The 26532-nt window shown below is 46.6% G+C and overlaps 1 protein-coding gene and 1 pseudogene across 1 annotated transcript; one reads left to right on the plus strand and one right to left on the minus strand.

Moving 5' to 3' along the window:
• Nucleotides 1–741: 741 nt before the first annotated feature.
• On the minus strand, nt 742–2154 carry NYX (nyctalopin). Its single transcript, XM_068961940.1, has one exon. The coding sequence runs from the start codon at nt 2152–2154 to the stop codon at nt 742–744; it is 1413 nt and encodes a 470-aa protein (XP_068818041.1).
• Nucleotides 2155–9113: 6959 nt separating this feature from the next.
• LOC138071354 (large ribosomal subunit protein eL32-like) lies at nt 9114–9521 on the plus strand (annotated as a pseudogene).
• The last annotated feature ends 17011 nt before the right edge of the window (nt 9522–26532 follow it).

Genomic DNA, 26532 nt, shown 5'->3' on the forward strand with positions numbered 1-26532 from the left:
TGCAGCTAAGGCCACCCCTGGGAATAAGTGCAGAGTAAGTGAAATGAATCTGTTTTAAACACCTCTTGACACATCTGGGACCAGAGGAACCACCTCCACTACCTTGGGTCTAATTTCCTTTCCCACTGGCCTTCTGTCCTACCCATTTTCCTGGATCCTAGTGTCCCCAGGCTCCTGGAGGAGGGGGAGGAGGGTTGTACTAGAAAACAAAGGGATTGGACTTAATGGTTGCCCCACCAGGAGAATTGGCACAGTTTTTAGTACTTAGCGAATGGATTAACTGGCGTGCTGCAGTCCATGGGGTCGCAAAGAGTCGGACACAACTGAGCGACTGAACCGAACTGAACTGAATGGATTAACTCTAATTCAGGCATGCAGACCCAGTTTCCTAGAAGATGGGGGTGGGGAGGGGCAGGGGTGGAGTTCTGTAGCCACAGAAACTTCCAATTCCTACTCTTCTCACCAGAGGGCACCTGTTCATTGTTGCTTCTCTTTTTCAACTGATGCTCATGTGACAGGAGCAGAAATCCATAAACCCCCCTTCTCCTGCACAGGGTATTTCCCAAGGTTCTCCTCTTCCCAGGTCACCTCTGATGGCAGACTGGTCCTTCCATCCTTGGCTGAAACTTTCACTCCCTGCCCCCATCCTGTGCCCCTCTCCCCACCAGCCACCATCCAGCCCAGTTAACAACCTCCCCTCCGCCCCGCCAAGGTAGTCCGGGCCACCCCGGTGTGGCACAGTCAGTCCCTCTGGAGGACAAACAGCACGTGCTGGGCCACGCTGAGCAGGAGACCAGAGCCCACGAGAAACGGGGTCTTGTGGCCCGAGCCGCCTACCCCGAGGGAGGGAAGGCTGTTAGACAGCGAGGTGTTGACCGGTCCCTCCTTGGTGGTATTGGCCGCCTCCGCCACCGGGGCCCTCGGGGCCAACAGCTTGGAGAGGAGGCTGCTGAACCTGCTCACTGTGGTGGCCGCCGGCTCAGGGGATGGGCCGGGACTGGAAGCTGTGAGGTTCAGCTCGTCAGGGTCCACACAGAAACCTTCAGAGGAGCGCCCGAAGGCCACCTGGCGGAGGTCAAGGCCAGCCACGGAGCCCGGGGAGGCGCAGGGCACGTCGGCGGTGCGCCCGAAGCTCTCCATCCAGTCCCGCAGCCACTCCAGGCGGCAGTCGCAGCGCCACGGGTTGCGGAAGAGGAAGAGGCGGCCCAGGAAGAAACCGGGCTGGAAGGCGGCCCAGGCAAGCACGGTGAGGTGGTTGCCGTTGAGATGCAGGGCCAGGAGGCCCGAGAGGTTCTGGAAGGCGCCCTCCTCCACGAAGGCGATGCGGTTGCGGTCCAGGTAGAGCAGCTCGAGCTCGGCCAGCTCGGCAAACCAGGCGCGCACCACGCGGCCCAGCGCGTTGCCGCCCAGGTTGAGCGTGCGCAGGCGGCGGAGGCCGAGGAAGGCATCGGCCGGCAGCGCGGCCAGCAGGTTGTCGTTGAGCAGCAGGTGTTCCAGGGCGCTGCAGTCCCGGAAGGCGCCGCCGTGCACGGCGCGCACGCGGTTGCCCTGCAGGCTGAGCGAGCGCAGGCGGCGCAGGCCCAGCAGCGAGCTGGAGGCCACGGCCTCGATGCGGCTGCGCTCCAGGTGCGCATGCGTCAGGTTGGCCAGGCCGCGCAGCGCGCCGGGCACGCGGCGGAACAGGTTGTCGAAGGCGGCGAGCTCGCGCAAGGCGGGCAGCTCGGCCAGAAGGCGCTCGGGCACGCTGAAGAGGCGGCAGACTGTCAGGTCGAGGCGGCGCAGGCGGCCGAGAGCGGTGAAGGTGCGCGCGTGCAGGTAGCGCAGGTCGCCGTTGTGCGCCAGGCTCAGCTCAGCCAGGCGCGGCAGGCCCTTGAAGGCGCCGGGCGTGATAAAGGACAAGTTGTTGTGGCGCAGCGACAGGCGGCGCAGCGACGGCAGCGTGCCGAAGGCCCGCTCGCCCAGGAAGCGCAGGCCGTTGCGGTCCAGGTCGATGGAGGCCGCCTCGCACGGGAACTCGGCCGGCACCCGCAGGAGGCCCGCGCGGTCGCAGCGCACGGAGCAGCGGCGCTCCACGCTGCTGCAGACGCAGGCAGCCGGGCAGGCGTTCACGCAGGTGTCCTCGGCAGCCCGGGCGCTGGGCAGACCGAGGACCATCGCTGATGGGGACAGGGCGGGGAGGGAGAAGAAAAGACAGAAAAGGCAACTGTCAGCCACAGGATCTCCCTAGGTTGGAACCTATCCCTCCGTGTGGCAGGATGCGGCCATCCACCGAGTTCTCAGACGTTCCGCGCGGCACTCGTTCCACCTTCCAGAACCTTCCTCAGGTTTTCCCACCCATCATGTCCTTTCCCTTGGCTTTCCAGTTCTGTTCATCAGCAAAACTCAACTGGAATCCGGCACCTGACCCCATCCTGTCCACCCTTATCCTGCCAGTATGATCGCTTGTGCTCTCCTAGAATAGGGCCCAGAAGGCTCGTTATCTGCATGCATAGACGGACCTGAACAGCATCACTGTGGCCTCTGCTCTAGTCTTGTGCTGCGCAATCCCTAGCCCCCAGCCACACTTGCCTGTTGAGCATTTGAAATGTGACTAGTCTGAACTGAGGTGTGCTCAAAGTGAAAAATATACACCAGATCCCAAACAGTAGCAAAAGAAGGTATTTTAAACATTTTTTTTTTCTTTTTGGTCACACTGGGAGACATGCAGGATCTCTGTTCCCTGACCAAGGACTGATCTGTGCTCCCTGCAACTGGAACCACAGAGTCTTAACCACTAGACCATCAGGGAAGTCCCAAAAAAATTATTTTAAATTTCTCATCAATTTTTATATTGGTTACATGTTGAAATGATATTTTAGATATATTGGCTTAGCTAAAATATTAAAATTAATAGCAGTGGTTACTTTTTACCTTTTTTATTGGCCTGCTTAGAGAATTTAAACGTGTGGCTTGCATTATATTTCTATTGGTGCTGCTATAGTCCCTCCCACCATAAGAATTCAATTCCTGAAAACCCCTACTGAGTAAATTAAGCCTCATGAAGAAGGGAGAATTAGGGACTTCCCTGGTGTTCCCACTGCAGGGGGCATGGGTTTGATCCCTGGTGGGGGAACTAAGATCCCACATGTGATACAGCAAGATCAAAAAAGGGGGGTGGACAATTAGGGAATAGGTTGGGAAAACCTAGCAATCATTTTTTTTCCTCTAACGGTCACTATAAGTAAGCCTTAAGGACAGCACACTAAATAAATTATCATCTCACACATCTCAAAAAGTACTTATGGACACTGTGGTTAACTTCCATTCACCACCCTTTGTTCTCTAGAGCCTTTTTTGCACATTACAGGAAAGGACTGGCACTTATAAATTAATTTTGTTCTCAGCATTTGAATGGAAGATCAGCTACAGACTTCCAAAGCCCGCCAGGTGGCTCGCCCCCTGCAGGAAAGCAGAGTGGCATGGCCTGCTTCCATGTGGTAGCCAGAAGACCCAAGCCTCATCTTGAGTTCCAGTGGAAAAGGCAGCATGGAGGATGCACAAGTTTTATTCTCTGGACAGGACCAGCTAGCAAGTGGGCTCTGCTCCATCTGAAATTCTTGCAAAAGGAACAAAGGTACCCAGATGTAAAACCTGACCACTGTTATTCAGAATTTCTACCTGTCCTCAGCAGAATTCCCCAATTCCTAGCAAACACCCTGACTTACCACGCAGTCTCTGCCACTGTGTACACATTACCCTGCTTTGCCTAACCAGGCCTTTGTGGGAACCTGAAGGTGTGGCCACACAAGGAGTGTGTCGATCTGCTTGCTGCTGCCTCTGTAGCTTTGCTCAGCTTCCAGCTGTCTTTTCAGTACATCTGTTATGGACACTCGTGTTTTTCTCAGCTGCCAGGAAGGGGATTCAGCCCTGTGAGACTTGGCTAGAGAACACTCAGCCCTTTGAGCAGCCCTTGAGTTGTACCCTGTAGCTAGTTCAACATTCTAATGTTCCAGAGACTTTGCTTTCCCTTCTCCCAAAGAAGTGTGAACTAGGCACCAAAGTTCCAGCAAGGTTCTTGGACCCTGTGCTGGACTTGGCTGTAAACAGGGCAGCAGCTGGGCGGGACAGACACCCTGTTAGAGAGACAGAGCCAAGAATACAACCTTAACTCCAGGCGTTGGCTGGACAGAGGCCGAACCTTTTTCTATTAACTCTTCCAACTGGGTCAAGCAGAAGCATCAGGTTTCCTTACAAAGAGTCCTTCATTCTACTCTCTTCTCCTTTCTAATTAAGGGAAGTGGACTCTCAACCATATGACTCATGTTTCTACTCCACAGTAGATAATATTGTTCCAAGCACACTGTATGGCTCAGTAAATATTTGCAGAATTAAATGGAATTGATGCCTTCGTCTGTAACAATTCCTGCTTGGGAATGTCATTTATTTTTAAAACTTTGTCAAAGAATTCATTGGATTATGACAGACAGGATATATTCAATTTGTAAAACACAAGAGATCAAATTTTTGGCTGTTTCGCTGCCAATTTTTTTTTCATACATGCAAAAGGTGGAGGTGAAGCATTTTATTATATATCCTTTTTACCTTGTATATTTTGAGCCATGTGAATGTATTACCTATTTCACAAAATAAAAAAAAAATTTTAACTTTAAACACTCAAGATGATGTCACTATTAAAGACCTGTTTTCAACCTCTGAAACTTTGATAGCCATTATGAACAATAACTGATTTACTGGATTATTTAGTGAAGTTTAAACTAAATCAAGTAAATTCTTAGACAACCAAACTCCAGTATGGGTTTACCCAACATGAAGGCTAAGTGTATGCCTAGTGATCCAGAAAAACAGGGCACCAAAACAAAACTTTATAAAATAGTAACATAGGGACTTCTGATGGTCCAATGGTAAAGACCCTATGCTTCCACTACTGGGGGCTTGGGCTTGATCTCTGGTTAGGGAACTCAGATCCCTATATGATGTGCAGTGCAGCCAATAAATTAATTATTAAAAATAATAGCCAATGCAGGAGACGTGGGTTCCATCCCTGGGTTGGGAAGATCCCTGGAGGAGGAAATGGCAACCTGATCCAGTTTTCTTGCCTGGAGAATCCCATGGACAGAGGAGCCTGGCAGGCCACAGGCCATGGGGTCTCAAAAGAATCAGAAACAACTTAGCAACTAAACAACAACAACAAAAATAGTAACATAGTTGGGCAAGTTCTGCTTGCAATAATGGCAGGGTAGCTTGTATCAGACTAACATTCCTGCTGATTGCTAGTGGCAACTCTGGAAAAATATTTTTAAGAAATCATTTGAAATGGAAATCAACTATACTTGAATGGAAAAAGAAAAATCATTTGAAGGCACTTTTGGAAACAAACCTAAACAGGTGGCCAGAGGAGATAGGACCCTTAAATGAAGAGAAGCAAACTGGGTAAGAAGCACATCTAACTGGCTTTTCCTCTCAGGGCATTTTCAAGTCCACCCTGCACATGGGCATGCATGCTAAGTCAGTTCAGTCGTGTCCAACTCTTTGTGACACTATGGAAAGCCCACCAGGCTCCTCTGTCCATGGATTCTCCAGGCAAGAATATCAAAGTGGGTTGCCATGCCCTCCTCCAGGGGATCTTCCTAACCCAGGGATCGAACCCTCACCTCTTATGTCTCCTGCATTCGCAGGCAGGTTCTTTACCACTAGCGCCACTTGGTAAGTCTACTTGCTTGGCAGTAGAGCTCAAGCAGAAAGCAAGAGTCTTACTGGGCTGAGAAATTAAGAGGTCGGAGTGTATAGCAGCAGCAGTGGCCTGAGGAGGGAAACCATGAGGACGAGGGAGCCACAAAAGAGGTGCCAGAAAATTGGCCTCACTTAGATACTTGTTTGAGTCCTCAAGTGTGTGTGGGGGGAGATGACTCCAAGGAGCCAAGAATGGAAGGCCAAAAGCATTAAACAGAGATTTCAGCAATTTCCCAGTAATGGGAAACAGATTAGAGTTCAAAGCCCACCAAGTTAGAAGGGCTTATAAAATACTTCGAGCTTTCCATTGAGACCCCAGAGGGTCACACCTTAGGAATAAAGACCATTTCCCAGGGCAAAGGGGAAAACTAAACTAGGCCTTCCCTAACAAAGACTGAAACCAAGCTTCTCATGGATCAAGGGGATCTGCCAGTAGTTTAACCAAATGCCAGAAGAAAATTCAGCATACTTCAAAGGAAGATAAGAGAATGCTGAGTTTCTGTAACTACTATCTACAATATCTGCCATACATCAAATACTACTAGATATGTGAAGAAGCTCCTCTGTCCAAAATGGACAAATCTAGTAGTATTTGATGTAAAGCAGATATTGTAGATAGTAGTCATAGAAACTAGATTCTCAGGAGCCTGGCAAGCCACAGTCCATGGCGTTGCAAAAGAGTCAGACAAGACTTACTAACTAAACAAGATTGTTAAAACAAGATGAGAAGAAGCAGCCAAACATGACATTTCTCAAGAGGAAAAAATACAGTCAACAGCAGCAGACACAGTGACAGCCCCGGCATTGAAATTACAAAACAAGGATTTATTATAAATGTTAAGGAATTTATAGGAAAAGATGGGTATAATGGATGAAGACATGAGGAATGTGAATTTTAGAAGAGATATGGATCAATTATATATATATTTTAAAAAGAGGTATGGAAACTATGAAAATGAACCTAATAGAAATCTTAGTACTGAAATAATTCCATATCTAAAATTTTTTTTAAAAATCATTGAATAAGAAAAATAGCAGAATAGACACAGAATATTCATGAATTTGAAAGAAGTTAAAATAAATTACCCAAAATGAAGCTCAGAGACAAAAAAAAAAAATTAGAAAAAATATCACAGCCTCGATGACCTGTGGGACAATATCAAGCAATTAGACTAACATGCATGTATTTGGAGTCCCAGAGGAGGAAAGAGAATATGGCAGAAAAATAATTGAAGACAGTTTCCAAAATTTGATTAAAAACACAAAGCTCAGCAAACTCCTAACTAATATCACACACACACAAACACGTTTATCTAGGCACATCACAATCAAACTGCTGAAAACCAAAGTAGAGAGAAAATTCTTCAAGGCATCCAGAGAAAAAAGACATATTACATAGAAAAACATCAATTTAAAAATGATGCCTGACTAATCAGCAACAAAGGAGCCATAATACAATAACATGATATCCTTTTTTTCATAAACCAGGAATGAAATGCATCTTAATTAAGTTATTCAACAATTTCAAAGTTTGCATCTGGAACCATTCACAGAGGTTTTTTTAAGCTATTAATTTCACACAAGGCAAGGAAGATGTGTCTAGACAAATGTTCCTTAAAGGAAGTATCTTAAAACCTTTTTTGAAATGGCTATATATACTCTTGTGCCCAAAGATAAAATATCTTTTAAACCACTGAAAGAAAAGCAAAATCTGGCAACCTAGAATTCTATATCCAATGGAAATATCTTCAAAAATGAAGTAAAATAGAGATGCTTTCAGGTTAACAAAATCTGAGAAAATGCATCTCCAGCAGATCTTCTGCAGAGCAAGAAATGAAGACATTCTTTAGCTTGAGGGAAAATGACACTAGATGAAAGTGAGATCCACAGGAAGGAATGAAGAGCCATGGAAATGCAAATATGCCACTAAATATGAAAGACTACTCTCCTCTCACCTTAATTGCTTAACAGACAAGTCAGTGTTGAAAACAAAAATATCAATGTAATAATATGTAATAAAATATGAAATGAAACATTTACATATGTTTCATAAGTAAATGAAAAATACGACCATAGCATAAAGAATGAGAAGGGAGGTACCCTAAATTGTACTCTCCTAAGGATCTTACGTTAGACATGAAACTGTATAAGGTTTATTCAAAGTAGACCATGATACAGACATGATGTAAGGGATAGCACCACCAAAATACTTGCCTGGGCCACAGAAACCATGCTGCAAGCCCACCTGGGTGCTGCCTGCCTCTTGACACTTTTTAAAATGGGCATTGCAACGGTGGTGTGGATTCCATCAATTAAATGGAAAATGGGGAAGCAAAGGTTTTCCCCAAAACCTTTAATGTGGGTTTTTGTTTGGGGTGGGTTTTTCCCCCAGCTCTGGAGTTTTACTTTTAAAATCTTAAATGATATACTGCAGGCCTCAGGGATAACAGGCAATAAGCTGGTGAAGAACCAATGGAAAAGTGTTCAAAAACTCCCATGTTAGCTCACAGGCATCTGAATGTATGTCTGTGGCCCACAGAGAAGGCTGGAGAAGATAGCTAGGGGATGCTGTGTCAGCTACTGCAACCTTAAAGTTGGTATCTCTTTGGACTTTAAAATTGTTCCCATGTAGCTTATTTTATTTTTGTTTAATCAAATAGACAAGAGAGTTTTTCCATGCCGGGGGAGGTGGGGACAGTAGAGCATGATAAATTAAAGATGTATATTGCAACTCCTAGAAAATCAGAAAGAATACTGACTCCTACCTCACAGCATACACAAAAACTCATTTTAGATGGACCATAGATCTCAACGTAAAAGCTAAAATTATAAAGCTTCTTGAAGATAACACAGGAGAATATCTCTGTGACCTCGTCGTAGGTAAAGATTTCTTAGGGGAAAAAGAAGCATCACCCATAAAAGAAAAAAGTAATAAATTAGAGACATCAAAATTTAAAACTTCTGCTCTTTGAAAGACACTGTCAAGAAAACGAAAAAACAAGCACAGACTGAGAAAAGATATTTAAGGTATATTTATATATATCCTTTGTATATATCTCATAAATGACCTGTATTCAGCATTTGTAAAGAACTCTCAAAACTTAATAAGAAAATAGGCAATAAATTATAATTTATTAAACAATATTTAAATAAATAACTTTATAAATAATATTAAATAATAAAGTATAATAAATCACCCAATTAATAAATGGGCAAAATATTAGATGAAACACTACCAAAAAAAGATATACAGGAGACAAAGACATGAAAAGATGGTCAACATCATTAGTTGTTAGGGAAATGCATGTTAAAATAGTCACCTATTGCTCTCTCTTCCTCAGTGTGCTGCCTATAGAGGTCGCAGGTAGCTCTTACTCAGCATCATGGCCGCCTTCAGACCCCTCCTGAAGGCCAAGATCACCCAAAAGGGGACCAAAAGGTTAATCCAGCACCAGTCAGAACAATATGTCAAAATTAAGCAGAACTGGCGGAAACCGAGAGGCATTGACAACAGGGTGCACAGGAGATTCAAAGGCCAGACCTTGATGCCCAGCATCAGTTACTAGAGCAACAAGAAAACAAGGCACATGCTGCCCAGCGGCTTCGGGAAGCACCTCATCCACAATGTCAAGGAGCTCGAAGTACTGCTGATGGACAAAAACTCTTACTGTGCTGAGACTGCTCACAATGCCTTCTCCAGGAACCACAAGGCCATTGTGCAAAGAGCAGCCCAGCTGGCTGTCAGAGTCACCAATCCCAACACCAGCTTGCACGGTGAAGAAAATGAATAGACAGCTGGTGTGCACATTTTGTTTGTGCTAATAAAATCATAAAACTCAGAAGAAAAAAAAAAACAGTTACCTATTAGAATGACTAAAATTAGAAAGACTGACCATACAAAGTGTTGGAAAGCCTATATAACTATACCTCTCTTATACTGCTGGTGGGAATGTCAAATGGTGTAACCACACTGGAAACAATGTGGCAGTTTTTTTAAAAGTTAAACATACACCTGCTTTATGATCAGTTCATTCTACTTGTAGGGAAGTAAAAGCACATGTTCATACAAAAGGCTTGAGCATGAATGTTCACAGCAGCTTTATCCATAATAACTCAAAGCTGGAAACAAAAAAACACCCATCAAAAGTTGAATGGGTAAATAAATTATGATATATGCATACAGTGGAATACTACTCGGTGATTAAAAGATTATTGATATATGCAACATGGATGATCCTCAAAATAATTCTGCTGAGTAGAAAGAAGCCAGACAAAAATGAGTACGTACTATATGATTCCATTTACAAAATATTTTAGAAACTACAAATTGGTATATAGTAACAGAAAGATTAGTGATTGCCTGGGGTTGGGTGGGAAGGCATGGAGGGGCAGAAGGGAAGGATTATAAAAGGGCATGAATTTGATGGGTGATGGATATGGGATATATTCATTTTCTCAGTTGTGCTGATAGTTTCACAAGGATATACCTTCAGTTCTGTACAGTTGCTCAGTCGTGTCCAGCTGTTTGCGACCCCATGAATTGCAGCACGCCAGGCCTCCCTGTCCATCACCAACTCCCAGAGTTCACTCAAACATACCTTAAATATGTTTAATTTGTTATATATCAACTATACCTCAATAAAGCTATTTTTTTTAAAAGATACCATTTGTGTGTATGACTTGTATACAGAATATAAAAACTACTCCTATGAATGAAGAATGAGAAGACTAAATAAAAATGAGTAAAAGACCTGAGCACTTTACAAAAGAATTTATTAAGTAGCCATTAAGCACATGAAAAGGTGCTGTACATCATTAGCCATTCAGTTCAGTTAAGTCGCTCAGTCATGTCCGACTCTTCGCGACCCCATGAATCGCAGCACGCCAGGCCTCCCTGTCCATCACCAACTCCCGGAGTTCACTCAGACTTACATCCATCGAGTCAGTGATGCCATCCAGCCATCTCATCCTCTGTCGTCCCCTTCTCCTCCTGCTCCCAATCCCTCCCAGCATCAGAGTCTTTTCCAATGAGTCAACTCTTCGAATGAGGTGGCCAAAGTACTGGAGTTTCAGCTTTAGCATCATTCCTTCCAAAGAAATCCCAGGGCTGATCTCCTTCAGAATGGACTGGTTGGATCTCCTTGCAGTCCAAGGGACTCTCAAGGGTCTTCTCCAACACCACAGTTCAAAAGGGAAGTGCAAATTAAAATTACAATCAGATTCCCTACACACTCACTAGAATGGGTGACAACCCTAAATAGTGGTAAGGATGTAGAGCAATGGGATTCTCTTACATCATTGATGACAATGGAAAATATAGTTCAGTGACTTAGGAAATTTTTGACAGTATCTATTAAAGCTAAAGATATGACTGTGATTCACCAATTCCTTTCCTAGGTATTTACCCAAGAGAAACAAACAAACAAAAAAAAATGTCCACATAAAGACTATACAAGAAAGTTCAGTGTGGTCTATTCAGAATAGAACAAAACAGGAAATTACTCAACAGTAGAGAAATAAATTACAACATAGTAATTCAGTGGAATACGACTCAGCAATAAAAAGGAACAAACTACTGACACAACAAAAACATGGTGAGCACAAGAGAGCTGACATAATGCATTCTACACGATTACACACATATGCAGTCCCGGAACAGACCTACTTGAAGTGGTTCTAGGAGCTCAACAGCACATGGCCTGCAGATGTATTCTACCCCCAAGGACAGCTGATATGCACAGGACACAGTTTAGGAAGTATGGCACCCTATGTTGTCCAGGCGATATAAGCATGTCTACTATTTTTCAAATTAATAATAGTTTATGGGTTTCTTTTGCTCTTACAACAACCAACTTTTAATAAGAATTTGCTCAGGGTAAAGTAATTCTCAAAATTCTCCAAGCCAGGCTTCAGCAATATGTGAACCATGAACTTCCAGATGTTCAAGCTGGTTTTAGAAAAGGCAGAGGAACCAGAGATCAAATTGCCAACATCTGCTGGATCATGGAAAAAGCAAGAGAGTTCCAGAAAAACATCTATTTCTGCTTTATTGATTATGCCAAAGCCTTTGACTGTGTGGATCACAACAAACTGTGGAAAATTCTGAAAGAGAAGGGAATACCAGACCACCTGACCTGCCTCTTGAGAAACCTATGTGCAGGTCAGGAAGCCACAGTTAGAACTGGACATGGAACAACAGACTGGTTCCAAATAGGAAAAGGAGTACGTCAAGGCTGTATATTGTCACCCTGCTTATTTAACTTCTATGCAGAGCACATCATGAGATAGGCTGGGCTGGAAGAAGCACAGGCTGGAATCAAGATTGCCGGGAGAAATATCAATAACCTCAGATATGCAGATGGCACCACCCTTATGGCAGAAAGTGAAGAGGAACTACAAAGCCTCTTGATGAAAGTGAAAGAGGAGAGTGAAAAAGTTGGCTTAAAGCTCAACATTCAGAAAACGAAGATCACAGCATCTGGTCCCAACACTTCATGGGAAATAGGTGGGGAAACAGTGGAAACAGTGTCAGACTTTATTTTTTTGGGCTCCAAAATCACTGCAGATGGTGATTGCAGCCATGAAATTAAAAGACGCTTACTCCTTGGAAGGAAAGTTATAACCAACCTGGATAGCATATTGAAAAGCAGAGACATTACTTTGCCAACAAAAGTCCATCTAGTGAAGGCTATGGTTTTTCCTGTGGTCATGTATGGATGTGAGAGTTGAACTGTGAAGAAAGCTGAGTGCCGACGAATTGATGCTTTTGAACTGTGGTGTTGGAGAAGATGCTTGAGAGTCCCTTGGACTGCAAGTAGATCCAACCAGCCCATTCTAAAGGAGATCAGCCCTGGGTGTTCTTTGGAAGGACTGATGCTAAAGCTGAAACTCCAATACTTTGGCCACTTCATGCGAAGAGTTGACTCATTGGAAAAGACTGATGCTGGGAGGGATTGGGGGGCAGGAGGAGAAGGGGACAACAGAGGATAAGATGGCTGGATCGCATCACCGACTCGATGGACGTGACTTTGAGTGAACTCCGGGAGTTGGTGATGGACAGGGAGGCCTGGCGTGCTGCGATTCACGGGGTCGCAAAGAGTCAGACACAACCAAGTGACTGAACTGAACTGAAGCTTGCTATATCATTTAATTTGATAACCCTGCAAAGTAAGTAGTATTATTCTCTTTTCACAAAAAAAGGAAACTGAGGCCCAGGATAATTAAACAACACCAACCTTTGATTTTTGTCTTTTCCACTGTACTGTACTATCCCTCACCCCCCACCCCTAACCTTTCTGAGCTTCCCTTTCTGTAACTGAACTGAAAAGCCTGCACTTCCTGACCCTGGAGGGCCCTTTTGGCTCTCATTTCCACAGCTGGACAACAACTGTTGCCAAGCACCACGTCTAAGAAAAATACCCCACTTAGGGTCCTGTGTGTCTCTGCAGCCTTCTCCGAGTCACAGCTGTTTGGACTGCAGGGGAACATCTGACCTGCTGCTGCTGCTGCTGCTGCTGCTGCTGCTGCTGCTGCTATTAAGTCACTTCAGTCGTGTCCAACTCTGTGCGACCCCATAGACGGCAGCCCACCAGGCTCCCCTGTCCCTGGGATTCTCCAGGCAAGAACACTGGAGTGGGTTGCCATTTCCGTCTCCAATCCATGAAAGTGAAAAGTGAAAGTGAAGTCGCTCAGTCGTGTCCGACTCTTAGCGACCTCATGGACTGCAGCCTACCAGGCTCCTCCGTCCATGGGATTTTCCAGGCAAGAGTACTGGAGTGGGGTGCCATCGCCTTCTCTGGAACATCTGACCTAGGCAGAGTCGATCAGAGCAAGAACAAAAGACAAGCTGAGGAAACTAGTGTGCAGGGAACTAAACCGGCCCCGAGGATCCCAGAAAAGATCAGGGAGAGTGCAAAGCTCCTGACTAGCCTTTAGAAAGCATAAGGCCCTGCTATAGCTATTTCTGAGACATTTCCCTGTTTCCATTTCAGAAACCTACTCAAACCATCTCTACGGACCAGTGCCCTTTTCTGGCTACCCACAACCTTTTAAGTACTGTTCGTACAATTAGGGAATTTCCTATATTCTAAGTCCTGCCTCCTCAAGCAGAAACCAGAAACTCTCTTTTCTCAACTTCCCTTGCAGTTAGGCCCCAGGCATGTGACGTAGCTCTGCCAGTCCCACACATCCAGCAAGGCTTGACTTCAGAACTTGGTGCCAGGTGGAAACCACTGTCTGGCCAAGATGGTTCCCATGGCTCCCATGGTAGAATTTCTGGCACCTGGCACCCAGCATGTGGTGGCCATGGGATCTTGCTGGAACTGCCCCCCTACCTGATTTAGGCATTGCTTCAGGGGGGTGGACCTCCAACCAGGAAGTCTGGGAACACCTAGCATCTCTGAATAAACCCCTTCTCATCTTCAATGACCTGGAGTGGGTTCTAAGGTTTCCATTGCCATTCCTGAGCAACATCCTAAGTGAGACAGGTTCCCTCAAGTACCATCGCCTTCTGGTCCCTCCCCCTCCCCCCCTCCCAGAACCTCTTGAATTCTTCACCTTGAAAGAGAAAAAACAACTCAAACTTGAAACCAGGCAGCTCCTGTCAACCAAAACAAAGCTCTGTGCCATTCATCTCCAGGAAATATTGAAAATGGAATATTGAAAATGGAATTGTTTACGCCATCCCCGATTTTTTTTTTAATTCAAATGAAAAGTGGTCTCTCCTGGAATCAGAAGTGATCATTCCAAAGACAAATCTCCTTGGCTGTCCAAAGCTGAGTTCCATGGGAATACCTTGGCCAAAAATACATTTGCCAAATTAAAATAAACATCACAGTGTGTGAGAAGAGAAAGTCAAACTCACTGGCAGTTGCTTAGCAATTTATTTTCCCCCATTGGAATTTTGGGGAAGGATCCATGTGGAAATCTGAAAAGTCTTTAATGCTTTTATTCCCAGCCTGAGGTAGGGAAGGGAAGATGAGAAATTCAGCAGAACCAGCCTTGGCTCAGCCTGCCTCTGTCATAGCTCCGGTATTCCCATGTGGGGCTTTTCCAGAGCATTCAGTCTAGAAACACTCACCCTGAGGCAGCGGCCTGTCACTCTAGATCTCCCATAAACTCTGATGACACTGCCTTTTTTGGTTTTTGTTTTGTATCTCAGTTTCCTCACCTGTTAACAGGTTGACAATTGTGACGAATAGACGACTGATAATGCTTGAAATAGCTATGAAAGCACTGAGGCAAGCCAACAGCAGGTTCCATGAGCCAATGTTGTCACAAGATTAAATCTCACCAAAGGATCAGTACTTCAAGGACCAGGTGAATGTCTGCCCAAGGGTGGAACACAAAATACCCAGCATCAGAATATTGAAGTTGTTACTACAAGTTAGACTGCAAAGGAAGAATTTAGAATGGTTTGCTAAAAAAAAAAAAGAAAAAATAGAATGGTTTACTACCTGGGCTGCATATTAAAATCACCTATGGAGCTTTTAACCAACTCACCAGACCAATTACATCAGAATTTTCCAGAGTGGAACCAGGTATCAGTACTGTTAAAGCTCCACAGGGAATTCCAATATACAGCCCAAGTCGAAAACCAGGGGTCTAGGTGGACCAACTTTATAAAGATGGGATTCGCCTCTGTGGTATAAAATGTCACAGGGTATAACATAAAATTGGGCTTCCCTGGTGGCTCAGACAGTAGAGAATCTACATACAATGCAGGAGACCCAGGTTAAATCCCTGGGTCGGGAAAATCCCCTGGAGAAGGGAATGGCTACCCACCCCAGTATTCTTGCCTGGAGAATTCCATGGAGAGAGGAGCCTGGCTGGCTACAGTCCATGGGGTCACAGAATTGGACAAAACTGACTAACACTTTCACTCACTTTAAACATCAAAGTTACCATATGCCCCAGCAGTTTCACTCCTCGGTGAAAGTAGGTGTTCTAACAAATACTTGTACACAAATGTCCCACAATAGCCCAAAGATGGAAGCAACAAATGTTCATCAACAGGCAAATGGACAAACAAAACAGTCTAGCCACAGGGTGGAATGTTAATCTGCCATAAAAAGGAATGAAGTACTGACCCATGCTACAACATGGCTGAACCTCAAAAATATTGTGCTAAGTGAAAGCAGCCAGACACACAGGCCACATATGATTTCACTTATATGAAGTATCCAGAATAGGCAAATCTATGGAGAAAGAAAGTGGATTAGTGGTTGCCAGGGGCTTAGGGGAAGAAAAGAGTGAGAAGTGACTGCTAAATAGGTACTGGGTTCCTTTTCGGGATGTGATGTTTTGCAACTGGACAGAGAGGAGAGTTTCACAACATTGTGAATGTACTAACTGCCATCAAGTTCTATACTTTCAACTTGTTAACAGTCCATCGGTTCATCTTCTGTTATGTGAATTTTATATCAAACAACAACAACAAAATGTTACAAGCTGTCCCTGAATTGGGGAAAACACCAGAAATGGGTCTCTGCCTCAGTGTTCTGGTCCAGCCCCCAAGCTGAAGGGAGGCGGCAATGGCCGAGCTCAGATGCCCACAGAATGATGTCTCTTTTTTAATTTTTTAGAATGATGTCTTAATGCAGACCAGCTGAGGGATTTCTCTGCAGGTCCTCGGCTTTTCAAGTATGTGCTTTGGCCCCTTGAGGTTTGCTAGGAAAACAGTTACTCATGGAGTTTCCAACCACAGAATAAGTTTGAAGTGTTTCTTCATCCTCATTGTTTGCAAAGAACTTGTGTCTCATGACACCAAAATAGCAAGGGAAAATATGGTCCATTTTCTGATTTCAGCAAAATCTCTTCAGCCACTTTGGCTCTACAAGTCATTCCCCTCTCCTGGAAAATGCGATCCCAACTACTCCAGAGACCAGGCCCCAGTGCTGGATGTTCAGAACCAAATAGGCTGAGAGAAGCAGAAATGCAGTGAGGGGGACCATCCCATGGCCTCTCATCTCACGGGGACCCCATCACTTGCTTCTCACATCATCCAGAGATTGTCTGTGACAGAAAAGAAACGCTCAAGGATTCACACTGCAGCTTTGCCGGCCAGTGTGAATCATGGTGGGTGGAGAAATCAGTTGGTGTTCAGAGAGATGGTCTGCTGATGGCCTCACAGGCCCTATGGATCTCGAGGTGGCGAGCTATCCCATCTGAGGTAAACACTAGGCCTCAAAAAGTCCTCCAGGCCTAAAGATACTTGGCCCAAACTGGAAACAACTTAAATGCTCAACACTAGGGCAATGGATAAACAAACCAGTCCACTCCAACAAGGGAAAATTACTTGGCAATCAAAAGGAAGGCGCTACTTCTCTATGTAATGACATCAAATCTCACACACATACTACCCGGCTCTCCACAGCACCTGGTCGATAACGAAGGATTTGTTCTCCTGGGGTGCAGCTGCTCGCTCTCTCTCTACAAACAACCTTCCTTTTTTTAAGTCACATTGATTCAGGTATAATTTACTTACAATAAAATGTCTCCATATTAAGAGTGTGTAGTTCAGCAAGTATGACAAACATAGACACCCATGTAACCCCCACCCTAATCACGATTTAGAACATTCCTGCCTCCTAGAAAGTTTCCCCAGGCCCCTCTGACAGCAGTCCCCTTCCCATCCTCTGTTCCAGATAACCACTGATGCGGTTTTCAAAGTACAGCCTCACCTGTTCTAGAATTTCGTGTAAACAAAATCAAATGGTTCTTTCAGTCAACATTACATTTGTGAAATTCAGCTCTGTTGTTCCAAATACCAGTTGACGACTCTTTGTTATTGCTATGCAGTGTTGCATTGTATGAATGAACTGCCATTTGTATATTCAGTCACCTGGTGATGGACATTTGCATTGCTTCCAGTTTTCAACTCTTGCGACTAAAGCTGAGGTACAGACTTGGGTGCAAGTCTTTTTGTGGACATGTGTTTTCATTTCTTTTTTATATAGGAGTGGGATTGCCGGCCCATATGGTAAATTGTTGAGTTACCACCCAAGAAACTGCCTAACAGTTTTCCACCATGGCTGAACCATTTTGCATTCCCACCAGCAGACTTTGAGAATCCCAGTTGCTCCACATCCTCACCAACACTTGCAACAGTCTTTTTGATTCCAGCCATCCTGGTGGGTGTGAGGTGGCATCTCATTGTGGTTTGGGTTTGCATTTCCCCAATGACTACTGACATGGAGCATCTTTTCATATGCTTATTAGCATTTTGTATATCTTCCTTGAAAAAATAGCTATTTAAAAATATTTGCCAATTTTTAAAAATTGGGTTGCCTTATTAACTGACTTGAAGAGTTTCATATATATGTGTGCATATATATATGTGTGTGTATACATATATGGGCTTTCCTGCTGGCTCAGTTGGTAAAGAGTCCCCCTGCAATGCAGGAGACCCAGGTTTGATCCCTGGGTTGGGAAGATCGACTGAGAAGGAAATGGCAACCCACTCCAGTATTCTTGCTTGGAGAATTCTATGGACAGAGGAGCCTAGCTGGCTACTGTCCATGGAATGGCAAAGAGTCGGACATGACTTGGTGACTAAACCACTATATATGTGTGTGTGTGTGTGTGTGTGTGTGTAAATGCAAGACTTTTATCAGATATTGTCATGATTCAAATCTTAGCAGCTTCACCCATTCAACAACCTAACCCTTATTAAGCACTCTGGAGACAGGAGACAAATAAGACAGAAACCCTGGCCCTCATTAGACACTCATGGTTTAAAGCAAGCCTTTGATGAAGACCCCTGTAAATCAGGATAAGGACGAGGTATATTGTGCTGCGGACAGCAGGAAGACCCTGCAAGGGTTGCCATGGGGTTGAGGGAGAGGAGAGGCCAGGAGACCTCGTGTCCAGAGAATTTCTCTTTCCGTTTTGCTCCACATTTACCCTGCTGTGAGCCACCTCTGATTCCACAATGACCTTGTTTCGTCAGGCTGATTCAGCCATTTTTCTCTAGCTGGGGAGGTGGAGTCCTATCCCTGCCTGCTTCTTCAAGAACATGTCATCCTGTAATCCTGTGCCTTGTAGTCAGAGTAATATTGTCTGCGCTGCTGAGTGCATTTTAAATGAAAGCGCCAGGGGATGTGGAAGACAGTCATTAATTTTAAGTGTGTCTATTGTTAGCAAATGATGTCACCGCTCAGCTCTCCAACTTGTCACAAGAAGTCTGGCTGTATTTCGGGTCTCTGCAGCAGGGACAGTTCCTGTTTGGCAGCATACCAGCTATGAATACTGTCTGCTTTCTGTGAGGAACAGGAGAGCTTTGGGTACAGATTGAAAATCATGTTGGCTCTTAGAAGCAAACATTCTGTCCCAGTGAGTCAATCACATTTCATATCCTTTCTAGGTAGGAGAAATGGCAAGGAGCTGGCTGTTTGTAATTATATAAATGTCAACCTCTGTCCTTTGGAGTCTCCTCCAGCTAGGAAGTCATGTCCTATTTATCATACTGTTCCCTATGCCTTGTTCCAATTTTTTTTTCTCATTTACTTACTGAGTCAGCCATTAAAGAATGTACATTTCTCAAGGACAAAGGCTATGCAATTCTCTCTCTCGTGATATCCCTAGAGTGTATTGAAGGTACAGTGTGTACCTGTTGATTCCTCGAATAGAGCAAGCTCTACTTTTTGAAAAGGTGGAATTAAAGAGTGAGAAAATTCTATTATTGAATTCTAGAATTATCTGGTAACATTTTCTCTGTCAGCACGGCAGAGGCCTCTAACATGGGTCATTATAACCTCAAATAATTACATTCACTCGAGGGTCAGGAAAACAGATCCTCTGTCTAAATCATTTGCTGTAGAACTTAACAAGGGATTTTTCCTTGGGCTATCTGGGTTAGGTTGGAACAGCCGGAGCTGTAGAGATGTGGGAAAAAATTGGGGCTGAGTCTTGTTGTATTGAAATCCATGTAACAATAGGACCAAAAAACACTTAGAAAAAAATTTCTAAACATCCCTAATCACATAATTCTAACATGATATGTTTCATGTCATATTCTTCCTTTAGGAAGATGATTTTCTTAAGGAATTGAGTCTGTTTTCTTTTTTTTTTAACTAAATGAGCTTAAAATAATGGGATTATAAAACCACTGTAGTTTTTTGGTGATTACACCAGTGAATTCATATCTGAAATTAGAATAAGAAAACCACCAAGAGGTTATTTCATATATTTGGCTCAGGAAACAACAATGGAAAAAAAAAAAACCAACCCCCCCACCTGCTTTTTCCTCTCCTGCTCCATCCCCTCCCCCGTGATCACACATTCAGTGAAGCCTACTCAGAAGAACTGGTGCCCAGGTTCAGCTTTCATGGAAGCCACCTGAAGCCCATGCTTCTTGGGCGGAAGCCCTGCGGTTTCCACACATCTTCAAGCATCTTCTACCGGCTCCCCAACCCCTGCACCCACTGGCAGGTGTCTGCTAGGGGATGAAGGAGGGGGCCCCGGAACTCACCATGCAGCAGCAGGCTCAGCATCCCGCAGCTTTCCATGCGCCTGCTGGCTTAGAACCACCCAGCTATGGAATCCCCACCTGAGGGGAGAGAACACGGGTCACCGGGTGCCCAGGAGGGGTCACTGGAGAACCAGGTCACCCACCCTATACCTTCACTTCCTCCTGAATGCCCTGCCTCTCCTGTTTGTTCACCAAACACCTCTCTCCCCATCATCCTGATGTTGCCTTAAGAGAAACCAGTAACAACAGCCAATCAGACAGCCCCCCCCCACCCCGCAAATTGACAGCTTGGATATGTTTGGAAACCCTTCCGTCAAGCTAAAACCTGACAACAACTCAGACGGACTCACTGACAACCCAGCAAGGATATGGACAGAGAGGAAACCTGGTGTTCCCACATGGTCCCCAAATGTCGCTTACCATCCTGGGGGTCTGCTTGATCCCGCTCCTCCGCCGAGGTGCCCTTCGGCTCCCCCAGCACATCCATCTCCCAAATCAAGCAGCCACAGATGTTAAAAATGATTCGACAGAGAAGTAAAGTGGGGGCAGGGAGGATGGTGAGCAGGGGGAGAGGAGAAATAGTTGCTAGTGCAGGTTTGAGTACCTATTTTTCTTTCTCCAGATTTAATGGCAGGGAAATCCTGTATCAGATGAGGATTAACAGAGATGAAAGAATGTGTCTGCCTTTCGAATCACCAAAGCCAGTGACAGATTTTGCTGACACACCAATCAGCTTTATTCCCAGGCCTTGGCTTCTCCATCTGCCTGGCCCCTTTCTCTCCTTAAACCCTCCACAGACCCCGCCTCCTGCTCTGACCCCAACCCCAGCCTCAAGCAATGAACAGCCAGAAATTGGCTTCCCGCCACCCAAATAGCATTATCAGCATTTCAACAAGGATGTGTCATAGAACTTGGAGAGATGGGGAAGGGGCAGAACAGCTTAAAATAATGATGTTTTCTCAAAATGCAGACTGCTGCTTTCCTTTCTCTGTTGAGAAGCTGATGGCAGATGATCCAGCAACAGACTGGAGTGGGCCTATCACCAAGGCTAGAGTCCCAGCACTGAGGTCGAGGTGATGCTTGCCCTCCCCCACCCAAGGCAACAGGTCCATGGCCATTTTCAGAACCTGGCTGAGATTCCCCAAATCCACCAGAACTCAGAGTGTGGCCTCAGACCAGCAGAAGCATCTGGGAACTGGTTAGGAATGGGGAAGTCTCAGCACCCCTCACCCCAGGCCCCTAGAGCCAGCATCTGCATTTTAACAAGATTCCTATGCATGGAGAAGACTCTTGAGAGACCCTTGGACACCAAGGAGATCAAACCAATCCATCCTAAAGGAAATCAACCCTGAATATTCACTGGAAGGACTGATGCTGAAGCTCCAATACCTTGGCCACCTGATGCGAAGAGCCGACTTGTTGGAAAAGACTGATGCTGAGAAAGACTGAAGACAGGAGGAGAAGGAGACAAAAGAGGATGAGATGGTTGGATGGCATCTTTGACTCAATGGACGTGAGTTTGAGCAAGCTCTGGGAGTTGGTGACAGACAGGAAAGCCTGGCGTGCTGCAGTCCATGGAGTCACAAAGAGTCAGACACGACTTAGCGACTGACGAACAACAACTATGAGCCCTAAAGTGGAAAGCCCTGGTTCAGGGGAGTGGCAGAGGGGCTCTGCTCAAGGTGATGACAGCGGTTTAGGTGTCCCTACATTCTTCTGGCCCCATCAGATCCACCAGGCCTGACTGTAGGGTCTGATCCTCTGCTCAGCAAGTTCCTCTGCTCACCAGGTATCCATGGCAACCTGTCACATCCTGGCTGTCCTGGCCTGGAACCAGGCAACAGAGACTACTGTGCCCTGGGGAATTGTTGTTTTCTTCCATTTGGGTCTTGAAAGGCAAAATAGGGCTGCACTTGTCATAACCTCTGCTAGGAAAGAAACTACACTGGAGGATCCCCTCCCCCCAAAAAAATGAAGTCCCTATCCCCAGGAGTGGGCCCTCCCTGCTCAGGTGGGAGCAGTGGACAGCACTCCCCTGGTGACCACTCATGCTGGGGGCATCCTTACAGACTTCTTTCCAAACCTTGGCCCCAAGAAGCCTCTGCTCTGCCACCAGCAGGCCACAGGCTAAAACACAGCCCTGAGCCCAGCCTGTTAACACCTATGACCATGGGCTGCGCTTTCCAGGTCCACCTTGCCTTCAGTCTTCAGCAGGCTTGTGGGCCTGGGGCTCTGGGCCAAGGGTCTCCCTGAGGAAGACTGCCTCTGCCTGTGAAATCAGACATTTCTCCTGAGTGCAAAGTAAGGAACAAGAAGAAGCCTGTCAGGCGAGAGACAGAGGAGGGCCCATTCACCGCACCAGCTAGTCACACTGACCGACTGGGGAACAAGGAGCCTGGTCATCAAAGACTAGTTCCCAGGGGGTTTAAAAAAAAAGAAGCAAGAGGGGAAGGGGTGTCACAGGAAGTGCGATGGACTGCCGAGGCCCTGAGGAGAAACATCAGACTAGACCCTGTCTTTGGACAAGACAGCGCCCCGCCACACAGACACACACACACAGAGACACACACACAAAGAGATACACACAGACAGACATACACACACACATACACCCCGCCACTCGGAGGTGGGGGCTGCCGGCGCTGGTTCTCGGTCTTGATGCAGCTGGTGGCTGATGAGAGGGGCAGGAAAAGGGAGGAGGAGTGGGCTAAGTGAGCACGTGACATAGACGCGCCCGGGATGCGGGGCTTTGCCTTTGCAGGTGGCCTTCTAGAAAAGCTTCCATCAGCAGTGGGGGCGGGGGGAGCTCTAGCGTTTCTTTGTCATTCCTGCTGCATTGGTTTGGAAGCCGCCAGCAGGACTCAGCACGGGGCCGCTAATGAGAAGACAAAATTCCTCCACGGGTTCAGGGGTTCAGACTTCAGCGGCCTCAAATGGGGAGGAAGGGGGCGGGGCTGGATACTAAACCAGATTCTTTCCATTTCTCTGCTGCCGACTCCTGCTGGCCCGCGTATACACACACACACCACAGGGAGACGAGACTATTCTGCAGGGTCAGCCCGCGCGGGCATGTTCAGCCTGGCACCGAGTGAAACAAAGCAAGGTGCCCCGTTCCATTTGATAGGAGGCGGGCGGATGAGGCAAACTCCCAGCCGAGCCCCGGAAGGAAGTCGGAGATCGCTTCCTTTCACGCTTTTATTTACTGACGAGCAACCCCGAACCCAACTGCAACATGAAATGGCGTTATGCTTAGTTCGGATCCCCCCAGAGACAGATCCTGGGACAAGGATACAAATGAAAGTACTGGATTTGTGCAGCGACTGTGGAAGCCCCAGCAGGAGCCTGGGGAAGGTAGAAATCAATGGTGTTATCAAACAAGCTGGCGCTGTGAGCCAGCAGAGCCTAATTCCGCGGAGTCGAATGTGGAGCCTAATACCCTAGCAAACTCTGCGAAACAAGACTGAGCACACGTCTCAGAACGATCTCCTCTGCAGGGCAGGGAGCGGGGCACTTGTCCACCCACTCCCACCCTTGGTTGAGGCTGCTCCCAGAGGAGATGGGGAGCCACTCCTCTTCCAGCAGCCTCTGGCTAGCAGGCTAAATAATGGTGATGCACTGATTCCTAAAGAAAACGTCTTTCCAGGCGTTTATCTCTTGTAACAAATCAGGGGACTGGGGGAGTAACCAAGCTTCCCCAGTTTGGCTGTTGGTTGTATGTGCTCAGTCGTGTCGGACTCTGCGACCCTGTGGACTGTAGCCTACCAGGCTCCTCTGTCCATGGGATTTTCCAGGCAAGAGTATTGGAGCAGGGACTTCCCTGGTGATCCATTGGTTTAAGATTCCACCTGCCAATTCAGGGAACACGGGTTCGATCCCTGATCGAACTAAAATCGAACTGAAATCCCACATGCTACAGAGCAACTAAGCCCAAGTCCACAACTAGAGAGAAGCCCAAGTGCCACAACCAAGACCCAACCAGCTGTAAATAATTAAAAAAAAAAAAAAATACTAGAGTGGGTTGCCATTTCCTCCTCCGCTGCATCTTCCCAACTCAGGGATCGGACCAGTGTCTCCTGCGTTAGCAGGCAGATTCTTGACCACTGAGCCACCTTTGAATCCCTTCCCCAATTTGTCATTGATAAAGAAATGCTGATTGGGATTTCTCTGGCAGTCCAGTGGTTCAGACTTCGACTTCCAAGGCTGGGGGTACAGATTCAATCCTGGTCAGGAGCTAAGATCCCACATGCCTTGCAGCCAAAAATAACCATAAAACAGAAGCAATATTCTATCAAATTCAATATTGACTTTTAAAATGGTCCACATTTAGAAAAAATCTTTAAATTAAAAAAAGGAAAGATATGCTGATGACCAAGGAGGCATGGTACAGGGAGGGGTATCAGGACTTTTGCTCTATGCAGAGCTGCCCTGGGATGGGCTGTAAGGTCTCACCCTCCTCTGATGGGTGAGGCTGCCCCTCAGGGACTCCACAGCTGGTGGCCTCACCCTCCATTGTGCAGTGATACTTGGAGGTGAAGCCTGTTGTTCTGAGAACACAGATTTGCCTCCCGCCTTTCTACATCATGGTCACAGTTCACAGACATTCTGACCCTGGATGGCCGGTCCTCAAGGCCTTTGCTCCTTTCTTTCTGAACTTCTCCACCCGCTGAAACCACAGCCTTCCCACAGGCTTAGCACAAGTCACCACCTCCTCTAAGAGATGAGACCCTCTTGGCACCCTCCCTTCTTGCCCACAGGCATCAGCCCTGACCTCTGTACTGTTTCAGTGGTCCAGGGCTGTGGTGTGGTCCCACCGCCATAACATCTGACAGTTACCACCCTCAGACTGGGCAAGATGAAGGACCAGGAGTCAAGGTGCCAAGGACATGGGCACAAGATTCTGGGTACCTGGGACCTCAGGACTCCGTGCCCAACAGATTCTGAACCCGATTTTGTTAGTCTATCCTCCTGGGGGTAGTCTGTACCACCACTGTGCACACTCAAGCAGTGACCCCTTAAACAGCAGCCGTTTACTTGAGGACATGTGTGAGATAGGGCTTCTCTTGTGGCTCAGCTGGTAACGAATCCGCCTGCAATTCAGGAGACCTGGATTCAATCCCTGGGTTGGGAAGATCCCCTGGAGAAGGGAAAGGCTACCTACTCCAGTATTCTGGCCTAGAGAATTCCATGGACTGTATAGTCCATGGGGTCACAAAGAGCGACTTTCACTAAATGGACTTAATGGACACTTAATGTGTGGAAGGGCCCTTGTGGTGTGCAATGGACACAGGCAAGGAAGAAGAGGGAAGCCATGCCACAGCCCTTGAGCAGGGGAACTCTCTCTGCCACCACGTCCCAGGTAGTGGTGCACAAATGTCTGCTAATAAAGCCCATGTGAGAATTGGGGGAACACGACAACTATAGAAAAAGACTGGGGCACACGACAGCCTTGGCCCGACCCCAGCTTTTTCTCTGACTTATTCTGTGGTCTCAGGACAGATACCCCCGCTTCCTATGCCTTACAGTACTTGAAACTATTCCATAATCTAGTCCAGACCAGTATTCTTCAAGTAGGGAAACTGAGGCCCACAAAGGTTAAGTGACCTGCTCCCCGGGGTGACAGTGAAGTGGAGGTGGAGCTAGGACCCAGTCCTCCTGCCTCCCAGTCCCTGGGTTATTCTGGCACCCTAGTGAGACTGGAATACCTTGGATCCCCATCCCCCTGGCCACTCCTGTGCTCGGGGAAGGGGGAAAAGAGGAGGGAGCCACTCCCCTTCTCCCCAGGCACCTCTAAACTACCTCCGCTGAAACCTTTCTACGGCTCCAGCATTTAACTCCTTTGTTCTCTTTGAGCAAATCAGCCTACTTCCTCTCACTTCCAATTTTCCAATGGAAACTCAGCTCTTAGGGGCTTGGTTAGTTAGATCAGCCTGTGCTCAGCGGCCGCGGTTCTGGAATTGGGGGGAGGGGAGGAGCAGAGGAAACTGTGCCTTCATTCTGCTGACTGCCGGTGGACTGACGTCGCCCCAACTGCAGGCCCAGACAGAGTCAGGGTGCTCGCACGCCTTTCTATCCTCCCCAGGGCGGAGGGCGTGCCACCGCTCTAATGGAGGTGCAAGTAGGCAGCGAGTCACATGTCTGGACGTTTCGGCCTAGTCCCTCCTTCCATCCCTCCCTCCCCGGGCGTTGGAGAACGAGTTCAGCTCGCTAACCTCGGTTAGCAACCACTCGTGACACGGTGGGGGTTTTTTCCCCTTAAGGTCACGTCCTTGCGAAACCTCTACAGCTCCCGCCCGCAACCACCGGCCCAACCCCCACCCCTCCTTGAACGAAGA

This window comes from Capricornis sumatraensis, chromosome X, assembly GCF_032405125.1.
Source record: "Capricornis sumatraensis isolate serow.1 chromosome X, serow.2, whole genome shotgun sequence".
Classification (NCBI taxonomy): Eukaryota; Metazoa; Chordata; class Mammalia; order Artiodactyla; family Bovidae; genus Capricornis; species Capricornis sumatraensis.